At 35.5% G+C, this 27,561-nt stretch overlaps 1 protein-coding gene across 1 annotated transcript in view; it reads left to right on the top strand.

Annotated features, from left to right (window-relative positions):
* SLC15A5 (solute carrier family 15 member 5) overlaps positions 1-27,561 on the top strand; it is a 69,705-nt gene that overhangs the window by 30,492 nt on the left and 11,652 nt on the right. The window contains 2 exon segments of the mRNA XM_033118558.1: positions 4,962-5,150; positions 13,008-13,139. Of these exon segments, the coding sequence (XP_032974449.1) occupies positions 4,962-5,150; positions 13,008-13,139 (321 nt within the window).

Raw genomic sequence — 27,561 nt, 5'->3', positions numbered from 1 at the left:
CCATTGTTTATTATTATTATTATTATTATTATTATTATTATTATTATTATTATTATTCCACTCACCAGTTATACACAGCGGTAGATTACCGAAGTTAAATTACCAGTATAAATTCGGAATCCTTATTTCCAATAAGGCTCTGAAGTTAATGAAAAGATTCTTTGTCACCACCATGAGCAGTTACTCCTTAGACTCCCCTACACCCTCCACATTCGGGCATCCCCATCCAAGGACCACCCTGTTTAAGGAGACAGACGGTGCTGATATTGCTGATGTGCAGTGTTTGACACGGATAATCACAGCACAGGCCAAGAGGCAGATCCGCACAAGGAAATCTCACTCAGCTGGTCAAACTGAAAATTTAATAAAGGAAAAAAGAAACATATTTTTCTTATCTAGCTCATAAACAGTGCAACACAAGAGGCGTTTCTGATTCAAGATATGACATTCTTGAGTTTATCACCTAAAGAAATCAAGAAGTATATCTCAGTACCAACTATAAAAATATCTCTAAGTCTTCCAGACCTGTGAAAGGCGAAGGCTTCATGTGCTCAGAGTGTTTTCTCAAAACTCTATTTCCCTCACGTTACATAGGAGCGGATTTATCTATTTAAAAGTTAACCTTAATTACCAAAACTTTAGAATCAGTGATATCATTGTGATTTATCCATATGTCATAATTGGACATACTTCATTTTAGCCGTTTTCGGTTCAAAAATGTTTACATCATGGGTATTTCCTTTCTTTAGCATTAATTAAAATCTTGCAGTATGTGGCATTTAGTAGTTAGTGCTGACACACACAAGTATTAATCTGACTAAAATTAGCCTAATTAAGATTGTTATTAAGCCTTACACAAAGCAGAAGTGTACAACACAGGAGGTAGCAATTATCTTGGCTTTTAAATGACATTTAAATTGAAATGCAGATGAAGTACATTCAAATATCTGCCAGACCTTCCTTTTTAAAATAAAAACGTGAAAATTTAAACTCTAACTCAAAGTTCTTTATGATATAGTTCCAGTCAAGGTGTTGATCCCTTTTTACATAACCAGTAATTTCTACTAGTTCTAATGATTGGCAGCGATACAAAGTTTCTTTTTTGGTTGGAACCAAAGTACTTCATAAATTAAAAATCAAGTCAGGGATCTAATTATTTCATTGAAAATAGGATTATTTTGGCAAAACTACTTTTTCTGTATTACAGTTTTAGAACTGACAAATTTTTCCAAGAAATATCATAGTGAATATCCATTGCAAAATACCTCACAGGAGAAACTATGTAAACACTAAAGGAAGTAATGTGTAAATATCTAGCCTGAATAACTCATTCATTCAGTTGTTCATTTGTTTAATAAAAGCAAATTAATATTCTCAGGTTCTATTTTTAAAGTTGACATCAACATTGGAATTAAATTTGAGGTGAAGTAGAACATCTAGTACACTATCTAAAGCAATAATTGAGGCTCCATTCTCAGAAATTAAAACACAAACTGAAGCTGAATCTCCTGAAATGAGTTACAGTAGTTTAAAGAGAAACAAAAAACAGAATATGGATAACTCACTTCAAACACAGGAACACACAACTAATCAGAGATACAATAAAAGTAAAACACAAAACAAAACAAAACATCCCATTCTAATAGCAGGTGAGAAATATCTTCCGCAAAGTCAGAGTCAGCAGATACATGTGACAATATTATAGCTGTCTGTATGAAAGAGATTTATGGATACCAGTATGCTCTCACATGAGCAAATTTCCTGTTCTGGGAATTTTCCAAAATCATGGATCCAAGGGCTATTTCTCAAGTACGCAACAGAATTCCATACTTATGGTTGTGTTACGTATCAGAGACTCATACATCAGACCACCGATAAAAATCCATAGCTTTCTCAGTGAGTAAATTTAGCTAATAACTGAAGAATCGTAACATATCTATTTTTTAGTATGAGATTTTGCTTCAGTATGAAATGGCAAGTGCAACCTTAATGTTTGAATAAATTATGACTTTTATTTCATTGTGGTCTAATTTGGAAAATTATTACATAGTAAGATAATAAACTATAAAAGCTTCAAGAATCGTAAGGACTTGTCTACAACCACACAGCCAATATTAAAAGATATATTATTTATCTAAATATAATATCTCCTTTGGAATCATGTGCTTTATCTTGAAAATACAGGTCTGCTAGAGGTTTAAAATGTGTACATTCTAATAAACTGCATTCTGCTTTGGACGAGTTATGATCTCATAGAAGTTAAGAATAAAAATGGAGCAGATTAAATTTAGGTTGGAATCAAACTTTGTTTTGAATTTCAAAAAAGTCATTTTTCACTGGTACAAGAGTGCAGTCGCAAATAAAAAGCAAATGTAGTTACCTAGATTCTTCAGGTAAAATACGGCTTGCCCTAAAATGTCTGGATAAATGAGTTAAATATTTGGGCTTTGCTTGAAATTCTCCAGAGAACTGTCTTTCGTTGGATTTTTCCTAGATCAGTTCTCAGAGTGCTCTATGCTACAGTAGTACTTCTCAAAGTTTAAAGTGCATGGGAATCTTTGAGGGATCTTATTTAAATGCAGATCTGATTCAGTCCTCATAGGATGGAGCCTGAGATTCTGCCGGGCTAGCAAGCTTCCATGTGGTAACCAAGCTACGGTCAGGGGCTACACTTCAAGAACAGAGGGAGAGGCCAACAGATTGTTTTCTCCCATGTCTTGCCTGTATACAAGCAGCTGTCAGGGGCTACACTTCAAGAACAGAGGGAGAGGCCAACAGATTGTCTTCTCCCATGTCTTGCCTGTATACAAGCAGCTGTGGTCCAGGTAAAAGATGCCACAATTTCTCTTCAGATTACCCCCTTGTACCTCTCACTCAACTCAAAATCAAATTAATTTTCTCCATGTCTACTGTGGGTCTCATTTATATTGTCACTACCATCTTCCCAATCACGGGACTCACAATCAGCACTGACATCTGCTTCCTCAATCCTTGCTTCAGATGCTACGTTTTTATCAGTGGACTCCGTTGCAGCTTGTGCTTCCACCCTCTATATTTTCTGGAAGTGGGTGCCCTGCTTGTAACTGAAGCCCCCATCATATTTTACCTGGATTAGGTTTTGACTTTCTAACTATCTTCCAACCTCCAACATCTCTCCCATTCTATCAACCAGCACATGGCCTTCAGAGTAATAATTTTAAATGACAATTCTAATCATTTCACTTGTGTCTAAGATCTTCAATGATTCCATTATCTTCAGAGTAATTTCAAAATTCCTTAAAAATATATGAAATGCCTCTTATGATCTGACCCCAATCTATCTTCTCTCCTGATTCCTAATAACTTGAGTTTCTCACCATTCTGAAAATTTGTCTGACACTTTGTCAACTGTATGCCTTTGCTCATGTGATTTGTGCTGCCTTCAGCTCTTCGTATTGAAACCCTTTTCCTTTGAAGCATAAAATGATTTCTCTCACCTCTCCAACTAGAAATAAGTTCCTCTTATATTCCCCAACAGAATATGAGCCTGCAATGACTGAGAACAGATATTTTTCATCTTATATCAGACAACTGCACCTAGCATACTGCCTTGCTTATAGCAGGAATAGAATAAATATTAAATTGAATTGGCATATTAGTTCCCTTTCTGATGAGTCTATAATGTGACAAGTAATCTAGATAAATGCAATTATGTGTTGAGTCTGATCTTAAAGATAGATAATAATGAAATTCATGTTTTTCACGTGAGCTACTTACAAAACCAAAGTCTCTACTTCCCTGTGAATTGGCCTTAATGGAACTTTAAAATAGTAATAACTAAAGAATCCCTCAAATTTTCTAACTGTTATTCAGATTTCCTCCTTTTTCACGCCTTCCATTTCTTGGGGACTTGGTAAAGAGCAAGCTTTATGGATACATTTAAATGCTGAGATATAATCAAAAAATATACCTACCAGTTTCTCTATCAACCAAAACAAACACTAAGCTATTTAAACATTAGATTGATTTTTCTGAGTTGAAAGATTTGCCTTATCTGAAATTTTATGCAAGTTAGCAAAATGTGACTATCTCTAAATTTCAAGTAAATTCCATCAAGCTAAAGTTTGCCTCTGCTCTAACGATGGGATTAAGTCCAGTAATGTGAATGCTAAATTGAGAAATGGAATGGTTGTGGTAGATATAAACTGTAACAAAACTAACAAAATCCCCACTCGTTTTCAACAAAACTTCCTAGAAAATCCCTTAAAAGTAAAAGGAAGAGAAGAACTAGACCAGTATCTGAATAATGGCTTCCATTTATATTCTTCACTTAGCTAATTCACCTTTAATATTTTTTTTCCTAAACAAAAGTTTCTAGTCTTTAATGCTCTAATAGCTGCTTTACTTTTTCTGTAAAGATTAGAGAAATCTCAGACAACTGAAGACTGATAATGCTTAAGGGTTATTTCAAAACCACTTTAAAAATAATGATTAAAACCTTATGAAGAGAGAATTTTATTTTAAATTTCTCCCATATCATTTTTGATTCCTATACATCTAAAAAAGTTATCAAGAATGACATATCTGAGGATAAAAGTTCAAACGTATTGCTTTATCTTTAATACTAATTGCTACTAATTGCTACCAGGAACTGTTATAATAATACCAGCACATTATTTTATTTAAATCTCATAGCCACCCTACAAAGCAAGCATCATTAACTCTATGTTAGAGTTGAGGAAAGTGATAATGAGGTTAAACAACTTGCCCGAGGCCATGTAACCAATAAGTCAGGAAACATGGAGTCAATGCAGCCACAGCCTACCAGAGCCTAAGCACAGTTAGGGGACACCTGGATATCCTCAGGGCAAAAAATGTTGAGGAAAAATTCCCTAGAGTCAATTGCAAGAAAAACTATGGCCAATTACACTGATTTGGGCTTTTTCTTTAATTTTTTTCCTTTGTGCGTTCTTTTCCTTCAGTTGCTGGAAATCTTTCCGCTGTACTGTCTGTGATGGTTGCTGGCTTCTTTGAAATACACAGAAAGCACTTTCCTCCAGTGGAACAGCCTCTTTCAGGCAAAGTTCTCATTGTTTCCTCCATGCCCAGTTTCCACCTCATTTTTCAATACATTTTACTTGGAGTGGCTGAAACACTGGTCAACTCAGCCTGTGAGTGACAACTGTATCACTTCATGTTAGAACATACTGAGTTTCTATACAGAACACCTTAAATGGGTGATGTGTTCTGTATTCACTCCCTGGAAATTTCCCACATGTCAGAACAAGCCTATTTAGAGTCACCCTCATTAAAAAAAAAAAGTTTAATTTTTCTTCATTTCTCTACCACATACAGAACAATTATTAATTTTGAATGTAGATGGAATGAAAGATTTACTAACCTTGTTAAATAAAGGCAGTAACCATTTGGTCAAATACAAAAGGAGAAAAAAAATCTGCTAAAATTTAGAAGAAAACTCCAATGTATTCAGATGAAAACTCTCCTCTTCTCTTCTACCTTCCCTCTTTTCATCATAGATGAACTCGCATACATACTCCCTCCAAAGATGACATTTGTAATGTACTTTGAGAATCTATGAACATGCAAATGAAATGAAAACTTGGGGCAATTTTCCAGATGACTCAGTGTCTTTAAATTAAATTACAATAAATTAAGTGTGATTACTAGTGTTTCATAAGACACGTTCAAAATAACTTTATTAAATATCAAGGGTTTTCTGGCTTGTCTAGATTGCCGATATTAATTAAAGTGGTCAATTTAAAATTCATCAAAATATTTCAGTGACTTATTGCAATATGTAAAATGTGAAAGGGTGCTTTGAATTGTAAAACCAAGAATTACTCTTCTGGGAGGCAGTACAGCACAGTGGTTAATATCTGGTTTTATCTTCATGACATAAGAGTTTTAATGTCAGACAGATCTAAGTTCAAACTCAGCTCTGCCACTGACTAGCTGTGTGATCTTAGCAAAACAATTCTGCATTTCTGAGCCTTTCTCGTCATCTATAAAATGAGGAAGGTTGTTGTAAGGACTAAATCAAATATTTTCTGTAAAGGAAAAAGCAGAATGTCTAGTATATAGACAGCACAGCCCTCAAGAATTAGCAGCTGTAATGTGTACTGTTGTATCATCATCATCATCATCATCTTCATCTTTCACATAAATTAATAGTGCCAAACTCTGACTCAGGACTCAAGCATAGCTCATTGCTCTTTCCACCAAACTTACCACAACTCAAACGCCAGGAGACATAGTAGTGTGAGCAGAATCATGACTTTCTCACATGAGTTATCCCAGATTCCCTTGTTCCTCTTATTTCTCATCCCTAATACAACAGCAAGTCTTAGTCTTTACTCTGAAATACCATCTAAATCTGGCTGTCTCACTGTCTCCCTTGCTATTTGCCTAGTCTCCAGCCCAAATTCTATCAGAGCCTCCTAACTTGTCTCCCTCTTCCTCTCCTGCTCCATGAATCCATTCTCTTCAAAACAGCTACCATGTTCTTCCTAATAAATAAATCCTATCACTTCCCTGTTTAGAATTCCACAGTAGGATTTTGGAGATAAATTCCTTAAATGGTGAATAAGACTACACATGATTTGGACTCTGTGTACTACTCCAGCTACATTTTATAACATTCTTCCCTTTGACCACTTCATTAGAAATTTAAAAAGGATAAATGAATTGAGACAGTAATCCAGGGGAGACAAACAAGTGTCTCAGACCAAGGAAGTAGTAGAATAGGTAGTGAGAAATGCTCAAAGTTTGTTTATATTTTGAAGATAAAACCAACAGGAGGAGAGAGAGAAGGGAAGAGAAAGAGCGGGGAGAGAGAGAGAGAGAGAGAGAGAGAGAGAGAGAGAGAGAAAGGAGTTAATGATGACAATAAAGTTTATCACTTGAGCAACTGGAAGGATGAAGTTGCCATCTACAGAGTGACAAAAAGCTACAGGTGGAGCATTGGGAGAAGATCATGAGTTTAGTTGTGGACATTTTAAGAATGAGATGTCAAATAGAGATATTAAGTAAGGAATGGATATCCAAGTCTGTAATTTGGTATTCCAGTAGGGGATAAATGCACATTTGAGAGTCATAAGCATATCAATGGTATTTAAAGCAATGGTACTAGTTGAGATCACCAAGGGAGTTAGGGTAGGTAGAGAGTCAGTATAGACAGAGAAGCGGATTTAAGAACTGAGTCCTGCGGTACTTCATCATTACGACATTCCAGAGATGAGAAATCTGTAAAGGAGACAGAAAAGAAGTGACCACTGAGAAAAGAAGAAAAACAAGACAGCAATATCTTAAAAGTCAAATGAAGAAAAGGTATCAAGGAAGAGAGCAATTAACTGTCAAACACTGCTGATAGATCAAACAAGATGAGGACTGAGAATTGACCATTGGATTAAGCAATTTGAAGGTTATTGGTGATTTTGACAAGAGCTTTTCCATGTGGGGTTTGGGGATGCACAAAAGCCTGATTAGAATAGGTTAAAGAGATAATGGGAAAAGAATTGAAGACCATTTGAAGAATTCTGCAGCAACGTGGAACAAAGAAATGGAACAGTAGCTGACAAAGAAATGGGGTTAAAAGTGTTAGGGGTGGGGTACGTTGGAGGGTTAAGGAAGGAAAAGTAATGCCACAGTATAGTGGGAAAATTCAGTAAAGAAGGGAAATTAATAGTATCAGGGAGAGGGGAAATAATGGAGGAAGAGAAGCTGAGATATAACTTACAAGTTGAGAATTTGACTTTGGATAGTTGCATGATAGTTCATCAATGCTAACAGTTTGGATGGCAGAGAATGTGGGTGCAGAAGATCATGGGTGTGGAAATTCTTTTCTAGCTCATTCAATTTTTTCAGTGAAGTAGGATGCCAGCCCATGAGCTATGAGTGAGGATGGGGAGGACATCTCGGCGGTTTGAGAAGTCTGGAGAGGTGTGAAATTTGTCTAAGACATGGGGGAGTGAATGAACTAGGGGAATATAGAATGTAGTCAGGTAGCATTAGGAGGTCACTTGAGGTTGGTGGGCAGGAATTTAAAATGAGTTGGCCAACGTAGTTATGGGTTTTCTTCCGCTACCTTAGGCTGTATGGATATAGGAGCAGAGAGGGCAGACAGTGAATTGTTTTGCCAGTCAAGTTCCAGAAAGCAAGAGATAGGCAAAGGAATGAGAGTATGAACAAATATGATTATAACAACTGACCATGAAACTTAACTTGGGTAAAAAGAATAGTGAGGATGGGAAGAGCATGAAAGAGGTGAAATAATGAAAGGAGCGATGGAGTGGAGGTCCTGGAGGAGTACAAGCATTTGCGTGGTTGAGTATTAGAGAGCAAGCTGGGAAGATAGAGGGTAGTAGTCAAAGGGGGATGCACAAAGATGAGATTATGGAGTGATTACAATTATTGGTCTAAAGCATGGGTTGGTAAACTTTTTCTGAAAAGTGTCAGATAGTAAATAGTCAGGTTTTGCACACCAGTCTGTTACAACTACTCAACTCCATCTTTGTGGTGTATAAACAGTCATAGACATATAATGAATGGGTTTGACGGTGTTCCCATGAAACTTTATTTATAAATAGGTGTCAGGCTGCAACTTACCTGACCATAGTTTGTCAACCCCTGGTCTGGGGTACAAGGTTCAGGGTGTGACCATGGGTACGAATGGCTAAGGTAGAGTGGAGGACAGGACATTGGGGAAGAGATCAAGGAAGTGAGAAACCAAGACTCGGCAGGATGGAAGGATGATCGATATGCATATTAAAATTATCAAGAATTAAGGCAGGAGTAGTACTAGAGGGTGTGATGATAAAAGAGGAGCTGATGACTGAATAATAGAGGAAAATGGCCTAGAAACTGGCAGATGAGAGCACAAAAGAGAAGTATTAGGGCATATAATCGGAGAACAGATTCAAATCAGATGCTTTTTAGACATGAGAAAGGAATAATGAACTGAAGTGATAATCAGATAAAGTTCCATTTTTCTGGGACTGTGGTACTTCTCCTCCACATGTTCAAAATAACTTCTCACCAAGCACAACAAACACATTTGAACTGCTTAAGAGCAACTGGAGTAATAGAAATTTCCAGCAGAGAGTCTCAAGTACCCGGTGCCTCAGGAAGGTGGTTACGGCCCCACAGTTGTAGATTCTGAATATGCTGTGATGGGCATCTTTGCAAACACTAACCAGTCTCCACCTGGGGGCACATTTCAGCTCTCATTGGCAAGAAGACCTGCTTTCACATACACTTTGAATATTTTTTTACTGTGTCTTCATAGTAAAATAAGAATTTTAGAGTAGAGGCAGACTTGTTGATAATATCTATACTATAATGCACTAAAAGGAGTATCATGAAGCCTAAAAAATCGAGTTGACGATCACTAAAGTCGAAAAAGATCAGAACATGCAAGAAGATGCATGAATATGGAGATCCGAAGACTTGAAAAGCTAAGTCCTATGAAAGGGAACCGGAGGCTTTCAAAACGACTAACATGACACCAAAGAGAGATTAACCAGCAGGCAGAGGCTGGCAAAGTGTGTTCATGAATTATATACCGCACCAGAAGTTCTAGCAAGAGAAAAGCACAGGATTAATAATTAACTAGCTGAGTAATAATGGGCTCATACGTTCTGCCTTTTCTCTGTGAAAGAAATCGGTCTACTTAGTCTTTCTGCCCATTGTTTGTCTCCTCATACTTATAGAGAGGAAAGTTCATAAGCCAAATCCTTTTTATAACTGTGAATCATTTCTTCTCAAAACCTCTTCAGTGTTTCCCTCATACTCTCCTTTGGATCTTCCTGAAAAAACTTGCAGCTTGACTCCAGGCTCCTGCTGGTAATTTGCACTGCACAAGAAAGCCAGGGGACCCAGAGCCCCTTGTCACCAATATTTGAAGCCCGTCGCCACAGTATTCTGTTTATCACTATCATCATCTGCATCTCCAACAAGTATTTGTGGTTTTAAGTGCCTGTTTGCACTGCCCTTCATATTGTGCATATCTTTGCTCTCTGCCTTCCCGAGTTTAAAATCCAGGAAACCTGTAACAATGCCTTTTCCCACCCTCATCCCCAGCACTAGGCACGTTTCCTAGGATACACATAAGGACGCCTTTCAATGTTTATTGGAGGATAAATAAAAATATGTGAAGGAAACACAGAAAGCAAAGCAGAAAGGTTAAACACAGGAAGGAACGTAAATATATTTACATTAGTAAGTTGGTTGAAAAGTGCTTGGCAGATACATTTACTGGGGTAAAGTATGACAAGCAAACTGGGGTGAAATTTTCCTGAAAGGGAAGGGAGGAGATAACATCTCTTTCTTCTTATAGAGAAGGAAATTAAAGGTTTAGTGTTTACAGTATGTCAGTTTTCTATCACCACTTTTCTTTTTTAAATGAGCTTTAATGTATATTTATGATCTCTCATTGTAGAAAAATATGAAAAGTACAAAAGAGTAAGAAGAAAAATTAAAACCCAATAATTCAACCACTCAGAGCTAAAACTGTTTCTGTTATTTAATGTGTTTTCTTGCAACTTTTTACCCTGCATATACAAAGTAGAGAAATTAGTATAATAAACTCCGGTGTACCTGTGTTCCAGCTTCAACAATTTTCAACTCACAGCCAAACTTGTTTCATCTCTGTCTTCATTTGCATACCCCATCCCTCTTTGCTATATAATTTTGAAGCAAATCCCAGATATCATATTATAATAAATATCGTAAATATTTTAGCAAGTATGCCTAATATTGCCATGCATATTTTAATATAGTTATGTTACTATTGTATGTACAAAATCATATATACTTATTTTCATCCATTTCTGATATCAAAAAATTGTTTTAATTGAATTTTTCTTTTTTATTGAGGTATAATTGATATATAACATATTTGTTTCAGGTATACAACCTACTGAGTCAATATTTGTATACCCTGCAAAATGATCACCACAATAAGTCTATTCACCATCAGTCGCTATCCAAGGTTACAAATTTTGGTGGGTTTTTTTTTTTTCTATGAGAACTTTTCAGATTTACTTTCTTGACAACTTTCAAATATGTACCACAAAATTGCTGACTCTAGTCACCATGCTGTATATTACATACTCATTACTTATTTATTTTATAACTGGAAGTTGGTACCTCTTGATAGCCTTCACCTGTTCCACCCAGCTCTCCAACACCCCCATCCCCTGCCTCCTCCCCCACCCCCAAGCAACCAACATTCTATTCTCTGTATCTATGAGCTTTGTTTTTCAGATTCCACATGTAGTGGAATCATACAGTATTTACCTTTCTCTGTTGGACTTATTTCACTTAGCATAATACCTTCAAGGTCCATCTATGTTGAAACAAATGGCAAAATTTCATTCTTTTTTATGGCATACACACACACAGATACACAACACCACATTTTCTTCTTTATGCATTCATCCACTGATGGACACTTAAGTTGTTTCCATATATATCTTTTTGAGTTAGTGTTTTCATTTCCTTCAAGTTAAATACCCAGAAGTCAAATTGCTGGGTTATAAGGTAGGTCTATTTTTAATTTTTTGAGGAACCTCCATACTGTTTTCCATGGTGATTGCACCAATTTACATTCCCACCAACAGTGCACTAGAGTTCCCTTTTCTCCACATCCTTCCCAACACTTGTTATTTCTTATCTTTTTGACAATAGCTAATCTAGCAGGTGTGAGTTGATATCACATTGTGGTTTTGATTTGTATTTCCTTGATGATTAGTGATGTTGAGCATCTTTTCATGTACCCGTTGGTCATTTATGTCTTCTTTAAAATGTCTAATCAGATCCTCTGCCCATTTTTTAACTGGATTGTTTGGGGTTTTTTTGTTTTGTTTTGTTTTGTTTGCTATTGAGGTGTATGAGTTCTTTATATGTTTTGGTATTTAACCCTTTATCAGATATATGATTTGCAAATATTTTCTCCCATTCAGTAGTCTACTTTTTCATCTTGTTGGTTTTCTTTGCTGTGCAGAAGCTTTTTAGTTTGATAAAATGACATTTGTTCATTTTTGCTTTTGCCGCCCTTGCTTTTAGAGTTAGATCAAAAAATGATTGGCAAGAGCAATTTTAATTGAAGAAAAAAAAGTCCCTCATGATTTTCTTTCAACCTCCTTCCACCATCATTACTATTACCCCGACAATGACTTGGGATGAAAAATGTAACTATTTTGGAGACCCAGTGCTTAAGCTATTGTCTCCAGGAACCCTCTCCTTAAATGGGATGATTTAAATGCACATAAAGGGCTTTGCACAGTGTATTGCACAAGTTAGAGCTATTTAATTTAGTAAAATTAATATTGTTAAAAATAATTAACATTATTTAGTTCCTACAAGTCAGCATTGTAATAAGCACGTTACATATATTATAGCAAGTAAGAATCACCATGCTTCTGGAAATGAGTAATGATGATTCCCATTTTATAGAGAAGGACATTGAGGCTTGAAAAGTTTAAATAACTTACCTCAATTCAGAGAGGTAGTAAATGGTTGACCTGGGGTTTTAGTACAATCTCGTCTAACTTCAGAGCCAATGCTCTTAACTTCCATGCTAATTTTATGGATAAATTCGAGTTTTCCAAAGAGAACCTAATGGTTTACATAGAACCATAGAACTACAGACTATATTGATAGATTGTCATGATATCATCTAGGACAAGCCTCACTTCAATCCAAAATTCATAAGAAATATTCAAGTTGGGATGAAATTTAGGTGAATATATTGGGACACTCAACCACCAAGTGATCAAAATTTTCTGGTAACTGTACAGGATATATTTTGCCATATTTTATTCCTCGTAAACGTCTATAAATTTTAAGATCATAATATATCTTACTGTAGTAAGTTTAGCAAAGTCCAACCCAAATTTTAACTGTATCAGTAAATTTTCTTTGAGGTATCATCAAGACTAACTTGAATATATCTGTGAAACTGTGTTAGAGAGAATGCTCTAAATTCTGATTTTCTCTTTTTCTCTCAGTCTCTGTAATATCATACAGATTTGTTCCAAGTAACAGGAGAGGAAACTTTATGAATCTTTTGACACTGTTCAACGGATTTGGCTGTTTCACTGGGGCACTGCTGGTAGAGTTGGTATATCTCATCTCTGAAGGTAAAAATAGGTTTACGGTATGCTTATATATATTGATTTGATGACTAGAGAATTGGGAGACTGAACCTTAAAAAGAGGGGCTTTTCCAGTGTACTCTTTTTTTTTAATTGATCCACTTTTGCAATTAAGATAGAATTAAGATAGGAAATAGACTCTGCTGTATTCATTAATTTCTGGGAATTGTTTTTCTTTTGATAGGAGGAGGTAATTACAGAATGTCACTACTAATGAGACCCTGCCTGCTGTCTTTCTTTAGTGTTTTTTTAAACAAACTGGTCATTATATTCTTATTAGGTCTTTCAGTGAGGCCATATTCAATAATGCCTCATGGCTGGCATAGATAATCCTCAGAAAAGTAAGTCCTGTATAAATATGGGAGAATGAGGTATCTGGATGATCTTTTTTCCTTGTGATTTGCCAGAAATCTTGTCTATGCCACCAAAGAGAAACTGTGTGTTGAATAACAAATGATTTTGGAAAATTTTTCCCCATAGATATTTTGGTCAGGCGATGCAACCAAACTGAAAAATTCACATGCAAACATACAAAGTGCTACTCTTACATGTGCTGGTAGAAAAATCAAACAGGATAACAATAATGATTAGCTGTCACAGTGAAATGTCTTTGGCTGTATTTTAAACCTAGAGGCTTTTTTCCCTTCTTTGTTCTAAGATGGTAATATAGTTTAAAACTTTTTAAAATTTACTTTTGCTTATTTTATGGAGAATACCACAAGCTTATTCCTCTCTACTTTCAAAAATACTTATAGTTGTACACTTAAAATAATGTAAAGAAAGTGTTGGTTTATGTTCTCTTGAAACCAACAAATTTAATTTATTTACTTACAAACTACAGAAATTCAAGTTTTATGAACGAGAGACGCCTTCTAACAGTAGATCTCCATTCTAGAAATATATCAAGGTCCCACTCTGTTCCAGGTACCATATGGGCACTGAGGGTACCATGGCAAGCAGAATAAACACTTCTAAACACCCATAAAATTTCCAGAGTCTTAGGGAAGCAATAAAGTTAAGAGTGATAAATACAATGGTAAGTATCCTAGAATTTTAGGGAACAAATCTACAACCCATGATTGATTATTAACAAGATCGGGCCCTGCCTTTTTCTTAGTTAACTGAGCAAGTTAAGCAAAAACATGTATTGGGTACTTACTATATGCCAGGCCCTGAGCTACACTGAATTAAATGAGATATAGTGCCAATTCTCAAAGGGCTCAAATCCAAGCTGTCAGCACTAACTGTGTGAACTGTGGCAAGTTGTTGACTTCTCTGGTTGATTAGATTCTTTATATGTAAACAAGGAACAAAGCATTGGTATAAGGGTCTTATAAGATAGCCTGGAAAAGTTTTACCTATATGTCTACCTAAAATATCTTAGGTGTTGAACATGTTTCTTTTCTTCTCATTACTCAATGAAAATGTTTCTGAAGATTTGCTAAAAACCCAAAGTTCTACAATCAAACACCATTTGACATAGTCTACAGGAACTGCAAAGTCAAATATTACTACCAGTTTATCTTTCATATAAATCTAAACGTTTCATACGCGTGTGTAAAGCAACTTCCAGAGTTAGGCCAAACCAGTGTCACTGGATAGGTTCTCCACAAGGCTGTTCCTCACGTTAGACATCAGCCACAAGTTCAGATGTCCCAGGACTGTCATCACATTGGATAAGCTAACTATAAATTTGGAGGTCCACGGCAGACTTCTTCGGGTTTTATAATTTGCTAGAATGCCCCACAGAACTCAGGAAAACAGAATACTTATGATTACAGCTTTCTGATAGCAAAAGAATATAAAACAAGCTGAAAAGAGAGGCACCTAGAACAAGCTCTTGGGAGGTTCCCAAAGTAAAACTTCCGTCATCCTCAAAGATGCAGTACCTAACTGGCACATGAGTGTGTGACAGTATGCGGAGTATGGCCACCGGGGAAACTCATCTGAGCATCAGGCTTTTTACTGAGGCTTTATTATGCAGGTAGCATTGATTAAATCATTGGCTATTTGGTTGAACTTAATTCCCAGCATCTCTTCCCTCTCCAGAAATTGAGCTGATATCAAGTCTCAAAGTCTCAATCCTCTAATCACATGGTTTGTCTTCCTGGCTGTCCAGCCCCTATTCTGAATCATTTCTTTAGTATAAACCATCAGGTGGGGCTTGAAGAAGGCTCACCATGAATAGCAAAGATATTCCAATCAGGAAATTCAAAGGGTTTAGAGTTTTTAACCTCCCAGGAACCAGGGACTAGGCCAAGCATTTCTTTATTACACACAACTGTTTCACTCAAAACCTAAATTTTTGAGAATTTGCATAGTATGGTAGGAGCTGTTACACACATGACTGCATTTACTACAACAACCTTATAAAGGTGATATTATGATCCTTGTTTTTTAAATGTAACAATTAAGGGGGAAGAAAAGAAAGTGGAGGGCTCCAGTCATCACAACTACTATCTGACCTCTCAGGGTTCTGAAACCCATATCAACATTGATTTCAACACATCAAACAGCTATTAGGGGTCACCCAAATAATGGCTTTTTAATAACATTTGTTACTTCTGCAATACAACTTCCTTGGATGGGATCTGCATATAAGATGTTATTGATAATACCCTAGATAAACGAAAAGATGGATAAACAAATTTTACATAATTCTGGCAGAGTTTGTTGCCCATGAAAGAAGGTTTACTAAGGACATATGATAAGGATATCTTAATAAAATGAGATGGGCAGTGGGGCAGTCTCTAAACTTGTATTCAAGAGAGCACCATATAAATTACCACTAATTAATTTAATATACTTCTTCTTTTAAGGTTTGTTTTTCTTTTCATAATAATACTGTGTTATATCAAATCATATCCCAATAAGCTAGAATCCTACAATTGGATGTTACCTTAGAGGTTGTCTAGTCTAACACTGTACCAAAAATTAGTAGATGTACTAGCATCTTCTAGTACCTAGAAAAATTCTCTACTTTGAAATATAACCTCAGTCTGCCCATCTGTTGAGAATGATGTTCCACAAAATAAGTCTAATGTTCTCTCCACACAGCAACTCTTCAAACATTTGATAAATATTTGGAGAAATAATGTGGCAAAGTGTTAAGAGAGTAGGTTCTGGAGTTGAATCCAGGTAGTCTAGCTATGTGTCCTCCATTTCCATACCAGAAATGCCAATAAATAATCCATCATCTTGTTCTAAGGGTTAACTAATTAATACACATGATAAGCACTCAATAAAGGTTGCTATCATAATTCCCTTCTATTTTATAGACAAACCACCCTGACTTTTTCACATTGCTTGATTACCAGACTTTTCACTCTAAAAGCCCCCTCCATCTATTAAACAAGCAACAATTTGCCAGTATCTTTCTTAAAATATGGTTTCCAGAATCAAACACAATACTCAAGATGGGCACAACCAGAATATATCACTTTTATCAACCTGGTCTCTCGGTCTCTTGGTCTCTCGATTTCTCTCTTAGACTCTCTGTCTCTCTCTCTCTCTCTCTCTCTGAATTCCAGCAGGGATTATGTTGACTTTTCAGTAGTTGCATCACATTTATGGGCAATTAAAACCTGAAGCTTCTTCTTTTTTTAACAGCTGCTCTTTATTCAGTTCCACTCATTTTATTATAGTTTTTTTCTAATTAAATACAGGAATTTATTTTAACCTTAATAAATGTGAGCCTATCATCCTAAGTAACACATTTTTAAATCTTGATTCTGTCATCCATTGAAACTTCGCTGTTTTACTAGCTTTGTGTCATCTGCAAATTAGTAAGCAAGTACCTAGACTTCTTCCAGGTAATTGATAAATTGTTGAATTGGACAGGACCAAAAATAGAGCCTATAGAAAATTCCTAAAGGCCTCACTGCAAGTTAATGACAATCAACTAATCCTTCCCTTTTAGATTTAATCAGTTCCCACTTCACTTAATAACTATCATTCAGCCCACACACTTTTCCATCATTCCTTGAATGACATCACAGGACACGCTGTCATATGTTTTTCTTGGAAGAAGATATGGCTGTGTTTATGACAGTCCCTTAAGCTATCAGTGTAACATTCATCAAGAAAGGAAAGGATGTTCATTTAGATGATTTGCTTCTAGTGACCCTATACTGACTTATAGTGACTGATTAGGGACTTTAAAAGAAAGGGATCCTTTGACCTTACACCTGACTTTGAGCAAGTCGCCCTCATCGTTCTAAGATTGTTTCTTCTTATTTCAAAAAGGAAATGCTGCACTTCACTTTTCTCAAAGATGATAAGAAGATAAAATTAAATAAAGCATTTGAAAATTTTAATGTCAGAGATTATTTTAAATACAAATTAAGTCATATATTATAGTGGCCCATTTGGCTCAAAACAAGATCAGCCTATTTAGTCAAACAACCAGACCTTTTTTTTGACAGAGCCGACCATAATGAAACCAACGCTATCCCTGTGTGCTTAGGCACGCCACATGCCTCCTCCTTCCATTTAGCATATAGGATATTTTAAACCTTTGAGGATTCGTGTATGTGAGTGTGTGTGTGAGTGTTAGTGCATGATTGGAAAAGATAATCAGCTATCACAGTCTCCCAGTCTCCAAGCTGCATTAGTCATTTTTAGCACCATGATGGAGGATGGTGTGAATGCGGTAAATTCAAAAGATTTCTCAAAACTTGACTGTGCAGACAGATAACTGTTAGAGTGACATTTTCAGTACAAGTGAGAAAACCGATCCTTCTGGGATCTCTAACTCTGAGTGCTTTAAAGGAGAAGATACAAGACTAAACCCATCCTCCTACACTAATCATTTCAGGAATAGTTTATCTAAAAGTAGCAATGCTAATATAAGGGAGTGAAGAAGTCAGTCAAACTGCTTATTTCAACTATATCCCATTAGCAGCCAGATCGTTTTCTCACACTCATGAGTTCGAAGTTAACTTTTGGTAAAAAATAACAAAATAGCATTCAGTGAAAAATAACATCTTAGTTATGGACGTGCAGGTGATTGAAAGATCCAAAGCAAAATGAAAAAGGATAACTGGACAGAATCAAGAGGTCAAGGTATACATCTTCTTTCCCTGCTAGTCCTTCCTCCTCAGAATTCAGGAAAGGAACAAAGAATTTAGTGGTTTAACTCCCATCAAGATCATTTTAAATTAAAAATGGGATCTTTTAAAATTCTCATTTAAACATCTGTGATTAGTGAGGCCACTGACAGCCATGTCAGCATGAATCATTTAGTCACTCTTAAAACAGGAATTCACAGTTGCTATAAACTTGAAAGAAGAAAATATTTATGCATCTGGAAAGGTATTCATCTGAATTTCACAGACCCATGCTTTATTTTTCAAGAGATGTGTTACTTCAAATTCAGATCAAAGTCTCAAGTCCAACTTCACATTGAGTTTTGAGATGACAGAATTTTAAACCCAGAAGAGAAAAAGGAGTGGCCTGCTACCCCATAATCTATCGTTAGCCAGCCCAAACTCTACTGTCTGTCAACTGGTTTAGTGCAAGAGTTTCTGTGGCTAACTAGGCAGGCTCCCAACAGTTCCCACAGGCAAGCCCTGCTTATGGTTCTCAGTGAGAATTAGATGCAGAGCTCTCCTTGTACAATGGAGTTATGTGTTTCAGAAACAATTTCTTCTACACCCTCAACCTTTGGCTCCACAGAAACCCTTGTTGCTGCTCAAAGGCATTCGGGTTCATAACAGTATCAGGGCAGAGCCCAAAGTACCCTTGAGACTGTGGAAAGCAACTGTCCATTACAGCTGGCTCACAAGAGACAGAAAGGGCAAAACTTTGCGTCACGTAAACCTGAGTTTAAACTCAACTCAGCTCTTAATGAGCTGTGAGATCTTGAGAACATTACCTAACTTCTCTGAGCCTCAGTTTCTCCTTCTCTAAAATGGTGTCACTAATAACTTAACTTCAGAGAATTCTAAGAGGACAAAAGAAATCAATGTAAAGCATCAGATAAATAGAGGTGCACGAAAATGATTGTTGTTGTTGTTATTGTGATTTGTATGGGATCTCAACATTTTCCAGGTGGGTTAGCATTAGCATGGATATGATGTTCTGGTATGGCACTTTAATAATTCTTCAGAAAAAAAGTAAGTTCCATAAATGCAGAATTCAGTCATCCTATTCAACTTCAGTTCCAGGTCTAGATTGGATTGAGATGAAATAAAGCAGTGCTCTGAGATTCTTCTTGCACTCACGGACCCATGTCGTTAGTGGAGCTTCCTTTGCATGGCAAACTTATAAGTCCAGATAGAGTTAGATACACATCCATGTTCATACTAAGAGTGCCTGAAATTGGGACTGAAGTGGACACTAGGATGGTGAGTGGTATTTGGCTTGGTGAATATAGGAGGAAGTATTTATGACAGGGAGCACACACACCAAAGTCTGGAAGCAGAGAATCAGTAGGTGCATCAGGGGAACTCAGAGAAGATCAGTCACCTGAAAATATTCTGCGAACATTTTTTGAAGAGAGAATCTGAGGGAGAATCACATGAAGTCTGTTTGAGGAGTCAGAAGCAAAATCACACAGGATCACTGGCTTTCAGGAATTTATTTAACTTGAATGTAATAAGAAATCATAAAGGCATCAGGCAAATGACATGATCTATTTGTGTTTTATGATCACTGCGGATGCAATATAATTTGGAAGGGAAGAGAATGGTTAGGGAGAGGCAGGAAAAGTACAGCTGCAGTAATCCAGGCAAGTCTAGATAGCGATGAACTAGAGAGGAAGAGGCCGGTGGAGAGAAATGAATGGATATAAGCTTGATTTTAAGGTAGAATCAATAGTGCTTAGTGACGGTTTTGACAGAGTCAGGAGGCAGTAGGATGCAAGAGAGAGGAATGGTATCACGGAGGCGTCCCAGATTCTGCCAAGAGCAACCAGTGGGCACAGATTCCATTTTCTAAATGGAGAATACTATAAGTCAAATAAATTTAAAAACTTGTCACCCATTCATTTTTAACACATTAAGTATGACATACCTGTGAGACATCCAAATAGAAATATCTGGAGCTCAGAAAAAAGATCTGGGTTAGATGTATAAATAAGAGACTCTCTGGCACAAAAATAGCATTTGAACCCATAGATGTGAATGAAATTACCTAGTGTGAACATTAAAAATGAAGAGAAAAGGGAGCCCAGGACCTAGACCTAAAAAGTTTTAATATCAGAGGTTAGATGGAGGAAAATAAAGAAGAGGAACAGTCAGAGATGGGGGGGAATTTACATCTACATTCGTGTGTGCGTGCGCTGAAGAAAAGAAAGGGTTATTTCAAGCAAGAAATGGTAAACTGTGTTAAATGCTGCTGCGAAATCAGTAGAAGGAAAAATGGAAAGTATTCATAGACTTAGCCACATTATGATCACTGATAACTTTAGCAAGAGTCATTTCAGTGGTGAGAAGGGAATGAACACCAGATTGGAGTAGGGTGAAGAATACCTAGTAAGTGAGGAAATAAAGGTATCACACTCAAACACTTCTTTTGAAGAACTTGGCACTAAAGATTTAAGAGATACAGTGGTGGCAGGATGGAGATGTGGAAGGATTTGCCAGGTTTAGCAAATAAAAATACAGAATGCCCAGCTAAATGTGAATTTCAGGGACACAGTGAATATTTTTTTTAGTGTTAAGTATGTCCCATGAAAGAGTGTGGGCATATTACACACACACAAAAAAAATTATTTGTACAGTATTCAGGGCATGCTTATCCTAAAAAATAATTCATTGTTGTTCTGAAATTCAAATTTAACTGTGAGCCCTGTATTTTATCCGGGAAGCATCAGATGTGGGCTTAAAATACTTACTATTTTGAGAGATCTTGAGCATATTTAACTGATGAAAGTATCTGGTATAGATGGAGAAGTTAAAAATGTACATGAAAGGGAAATTGACTTATCGAAGAATGTATACTTCCTTCCTGCACTGAAACAGAGAAAAAGGAGATGGTGCTGGTACAAGCGCATGTGTAGTCTTGGTTTTGGAAAGATGCTGGAGCTCCTTTCAAGGTTCCCAATTTTCTTTATGAAGCAGCAGGTCATTCATGAGAGAAAAGGGGATTAGGATGAGAATGAGGACTAGGAAGAGCAGGGGGATATGAACTCACTACAAGAGCAAGAAAAGCTGATTTAGAAAAGTGAAGACTGCTGGCAGTGTTGAAGACCCAGTTAATGTCAGTGCTCAAAGTGATACCAAAAGACCTGAAGTATGATTTCGTCCCATGACATTCAGGTGCTCGAGGTAGGCAGGAAGCTGCCGGGTAGATTTTAAAATGGTCTAAAGACTACAAGACACAGGAAGAAAGACACAAGCTCTATTCTTGAATTAAAGTAACCTGGGGTAAATCTTATAGGCTATTTCCTTCCAAAAATACAAAAAAAATAAATAAATAAAAAGAGAGAGAGAGAGAAGCTTTCTTCTCAAATTTTGATGTTCACACGTCTATACCATTAGCTAATTAGAGTTACAAATGAGAGAACAGACTGTACAAACAAGCAGATATTGGGCAAAATCAGTTCCTGCTGTATCCATAATATGACTTCAATTCAATATTTTACTATTTTAAATAGCTCCACAAAGAGATTGATTTATTAATTCAGTCCACAAACACATACTGGGTTCCTACTATGTGCAAGTACTGGCTAGATACTGAATTAATAATACCAAGGCTGATATTTAATTAACAAGAAGAACCTTGTAGAAATAGTTGACACTCAAATATATATATCAGATATATTCCTTTGACTAATGCTATTACAATTACAGTTCATAGCTAATGGCATTATCGGGCTATTATCACAGAGCATTACCTCTCTTCTAAAACTCATTTCCATGATAATTCATTGAAATCATCATGAGAACACACTATCTTGATGGGTTTTTACCTCCCAATGCTCTTCAAGAGAATGAACTCACCCTTATAAGAAAGCTTGTTATCCCAAATATCACCCATGTCTGTTCTCTGCATTTGAGGTGTAAAATGCATAGCTATTTCTCTACAGTTTTGAAAGACACAGTGTCCCTTCCTGAAACAGCAACTTGCCTTCATTTTAATCCACAATTCCCAAGAAGTGGGAATGCAAATTAAAATCTCCATGCAGACACTGTTATGAGAGTAAAGTATTGAGCATGTGTAGATTTGGGGCCCAATCTCAGTTCACCCATTCATTTAACACATATTTATTCTGTCTCCTTTACATGACTTTAGGAAAACAGCCTAGACTCTCTGTGCCTCTGTTTCCTCGTCTGTAAATTGAAGGTAATAATTTCAGTGGGTATTAGATAAATACGAAAAAAATGTAGAGAAGTCAAAGTAGAATATAGTTGTTAGGTATTATTTCCTACAGGTATCATGAAAATTAATGTGTTTTAAAAATTAACTCAGGTAGGAGAGCTATGAATCTCAAATGAAGCATTTAAATCAGCTTTCTGAAAGGAGGAAGGAAAGAAATTAACATTTATTAAGTGTCAGCTACATGCAGACCTTGCTATATGCACTTCACAAAGATATTATTTCACTAAATCTTTACAAAAATTCTTTGGTGTTAGATATTTGTAGCCCCATCATATATAAGAGGAAAATAAGCTCAAAAAATGTGTACAAGTTGCCTAAGTCATACAGCAATAGTGGATTTCTGATACCAAAGCTCTTTTCATCGTACAGGGTTTATTTCCCATCGCACAAAAGTACATCCACCCTGGAGAAAAACTGTTACATCTTTTTAATTGTATACTTCATTCCCAAGCAAAGAGCACATAGTGAAGTGATAGCTGTATCTAAAATAAAATAAGGTATAAAATCCATTTCAGTTTTGTCCCAACAATTTTGGATGTTTACTAGATCACAAGCATTACAAAAAAAAAAAAGATCTAACAAAGTCTGAAGGAAATAATTGTTTGCTGTGCCCAACCATTTTTTGAAGAGATTCCAAAAGCCACATATTAAAAATTTCAAAGTTCCTTTGCATTCAAAATAAAGCAATAATTAGTAAAAAGAGGAAATACCGGTTTTCTTCAAAAAGAGACAGCAGAAATCTTCTTCGGATCAAAAGCAATATGCTTGAACTTAAAATAATGCTATGTATACTTGAGGTGAATATATTGAGTATACTGAAGTGAGTGAATCTTAGGGTTCAGAATCAACTGGTTGTTGTTAGTTGGGGTATTATGATTTCCAAATAATATCTTAGGATAGTTTCATAGTAACGTCCATGTTATAGTATTGAGGCTGCCATCCAGAAGAATTGGTTGTGATGGAAAAACCACCCCTTTTTGTGTTGTTTTATAATAAATCAGAAATGATTTTTGGAAATCAATTTTTCCAAAAGTATGTTTGATTAAATGATTTTAAAATACTATTTTTCTGTTGTAAAGGCATTATATGATGAAATAAGTCCAAACTATAATGGAGGGGGGAAAAAGACTTTGAAAAGCAATTATTGAGTACATTTTCTTTCAACATTTTTCTATTTGTGTGCATGTGTGTGTAAGTATTAAATTTTTATACATGTATAAATTTTAAACAAAATTAGTATCTGAATAAAACTTACTAAATGTTTAATAAACAAATTTGTATCAAGTACTCACTTTTTTCTTCCTTTAAATAGTATTATGAGCATATTTACATGTCATTTGAAATTCTTAAAAAAAAAGGATGTCCACTTTAAATAACTATATGGCTTATTTCATTGCATGAATATATATTAATTTGCCTTTCCATTCTTAAGAAATGTTTAGGTTGTGTCCAATTTTTCAATACTATAAATATTACTATTTACGAATGTTCTTTTGTATAATCTTATTGTCTCCTTAGAACAGAATCCTAGAAATGGAATTCTTCCTTCAATGAGGATAAATACTTTAAAGACTATTGAGAAGTATAGCAGATTGTTTTCTAAAAGGCTGCATCAATTATTCTATTAGGTTGGTGCAAAAGTAATTATGGTTTAAAAGGTTGAAAATAATTCCAAAAACTGCAATTACTTTTGCACCAACCTAATGCTATTGTGGTAGAATAATAGTTGTGTCAGCATATTAGTGTCAGCCATGAGCATATTTTGATCTTTGTCAATCTGATTGGCAAAAATTATATTCCATTGTTACTTTAATATGTAGTTTTTAGAATGGGAAATTGACATTTTTAACATTATAAACATTTTAATTTTTTTCCATTCGTGGAATGCTTACTCATATTCTTTGCCTATTTTGCTCTTGGTCTATTTGTATGGGGGGGGATTTTGATTTTTGTTTTTTGTTTTTTGGGGTTTTTTTTGGTGTCTCTTTTTGGGGGTGTTGTTTTATTTTTAATGGCAGTTGCTTACTTTTCTCATAATTTTTTAATTTTTTTCAATTATAGTTGACATACAGTATTATACAAGTGTTAGTATCAGGTATACAACATAGTGACTAGACATTTATGTAACTTATGGAGTGATCACCCAGATAAGTCTAGTACCTATCTAACACCATACATACATAATTACTAATATTATTATTGACTATATTCCCTATGATGTACTTTACATCCCTGTGACTGTTTTTGTAGCCGCTAATTTGTACTTCTTAATCCTTTCACCTTTTTAACCCATCCCCCCAACCCCGCTCCCATCTGGCAATCATCAATTTGTTTTCTGTATCTATGAGTTTATTTCTCTTTTGTTTGTTTAATTTTTTTAGAGTCTACATATAAATGAAAAATCATATGGTATTAGTCTTTCCCTGTCTGACTTATTTCACTTAGCATAATACCTTTTAGGTCTATTCAGGTTGTTGCAAATGGCAAGATTTCATTTTTATGGCTTAGTAATATTCCATTGTATATACATACCACCTCTCCTTTATCCATTTGTCTATTGATGGAAAGGCATTTAGGTTGCTTCCATATCTTGGCTATTGTAAATAATGCGGCAATGAACATAGGGGTGCATATATCTTTTTGAATTAGTGTTTTGGATTTCTTCAGATAAATATCCAGAAGTGGAATTGCTGGGTCATATGGTAGTTCTATTTTTAACTTTTGGAGGAACCTCCATACCATTTTCCCTAGTGGCTATACCAATTTTCAATCCCACCAAGAGAGCACGAGGGTTCCCTTTTTCCCACATCTTTGCCATGTGTTTTTTCTTATTGATTTACATGTTCCTTATTCTTTAGGGCTATTACCATTTAGTCATATTCATTGCTAATATTTTCCCAGTTTTAACTCAGCATTTAATTTCATAGGTGAGTTTGTTTTAACTCACCTATATGCAGATATATGTAATCAAATCTACAACCTTTTTCATTGTGATTAATTTTATTACATTTATCTATGGTTGTGGAATTTTCATAGTTTAATAATGCTTCAGATAACCAAGTATCACAGCGTAATGATATATATTGATATACGTTTGATATATGCCGTGGAATGTTTGTTAAACCATAAATATTCCACAACCATGGGAAAACTGGAACGAAATTAATCAGTTAATGATGTATATTCTAATATATTCTTAGTTTTTAGGTGATCTTTGGATTGTTTCAGGTCTGTCTTTCTGTCTTGTTCCTTTCAGCTGCCTCTTGATTTTAACATAGTATCAGCCTCTTTTGAATTATTACAATTTGGTGATATATGTTACATATCAGGTATTAATAATCATACTTCTCCTTATAGTTATTCTTCATTTATAAAAATAATATTTCCTATGGTTTATATCTCGAGATGAATTTTAGAATCATTTTATCAGTATTTCCCAAAGCTTATTTTTGTTTTAATGAAATAAGTGAAACTTGTTAATTTAGAAAATATCAAGCTTTTACAGTATGTAGTGCTCCATCTATGTATGTAACATATTTTTTTATTTATCCAATGTTTAAAAATTTAGTTCAGTCACATATGTACCCTGAACATTTTCTTCATATGTACACTGAACATTTCTGAACTTTTCTTGTTGGAGTTATTGTAGATATTTTATACTCATTTTCTTTTTGCTATTATGAATTGAATGATTTCCCCCTCATTATGTTACAGTAGCAGAAAGAATAGGGCTGCGAGGAGAGGGGGGAGAAAGGAAAGGAGGAGGTGAGGGGAGACAAAGGAGGGAGGAGATGGGATCATCCTTAAGAAAAAGTGCAGCTACCATACTGGCTAGAACTAGGTTTCAGAAGCAGCGAGCGCACCCTGGACACCATCTTGTCACTTTAGGTGAACTTTAGCTAATTATAATGTATTATAATATAATTTGCATGGCATCAAAGAAAAATCTCCACCCTCTATGTCGCCATGACAGTGCCAACAAAAGCCAAATAAGGACAAAAATCCCTCCTCCTTATAGGAAGGGAGGACCGCCTAGGAACGCCTATACCACCCTTCACCCCCAAATCTTGAATATTTCTCACCCTCATTTTAGAAGTAATAAATTCCTAAGCCTCTTTGTTCTTCGGGGCAGCAGGTTTTCTCTGGGCCTGCCCACTCACACCATCTTGTGAGCGTACTGTCCTCTTAATAAACCTACGAATTGCTCGGCTTATTAGTGCATATTTATATTCTCGCCTTCCACAAACACCAAGAACCCCTTTCTCCAGCAACAATTACAACTTACTGAGATAATTATATCTATTATATAGGGATATTATTAATGTTTATGTCTTCATCTTGCATCCAACTTCTTAAACTTCCTTAGTACATTTGTGAGTATTTTAGCTGATCTTTCGAAGTTTACAGTACCATTATCTAATCTTAAATATAATTTTTTATCCATATTTCCAGTTTAACTCCTATGTTTTGTATCTTTCTCAGGACGCAGAACTTCGGGGACAATTTTAAGACCAGAAGACAGTCACATTTTATCTTGCTCGTGATCTTAATGTGCATCTCTTATTTTTCTATTAAGCATATTTTTAGGCTTATAAAGATAATTTTAAAGGATATTCTTTATTATGAGAAACTTTCTATTTCTTGGTTTCTACGATTTAAACAAATCAGGTTAAATTTTACTGACTGCTTCTTAAACAGCTCTTGAGATCACCTTTTGATTTTCTTACTGCTCCTGACATTATAATATATTTAATTAACAGGTTTTTCAATATTAAATCAGCTTTACCTACACAGAATAAATAATACTTGGTAGCATCAATACTTGATGATCCTTTTGCTATGCTCTGGAAAGATCTAGAGGAAAGATTCATTTCTTCCATTAAAATTAAAAGGTGCATTCAGGACCTAATGTCCCTTTTGAAGATAATATTTTGTAACTTCTCCTATTTCTTGCCATTAAGAATTTTCATTTCTTCTTGGGTTCAATTTTGGCAATTAATGTTTTCCTAGGTAATTATCCTATTCCTGTAAGATTTTTGACATTAATATAGCATACATATCACTAAACATTGTTATTTCCTCTG

The sequence above is a fragment of the Rhinolophus ferrumequinum genome, chromosome 10 (assembly GCF_004115265.2).
Source record: "Rhinolophus ferrumequinum isolate MPI-CBG mRhiFer1 chromosome 10, mRhiFer1_v1.p, whole genome shotgun sequence".
Classification (NCBI taxonomy): domain Eukaryota; kingdom Metazoa; phylum Chordata; class Mammalia; order Chiroptera; family Rhinolophidae; genus Rhinolophus; species Rhinolophus ferrumequinum.
This window is presented reverse-complemented; position numbering and strand designations above follow the sequence as displayed.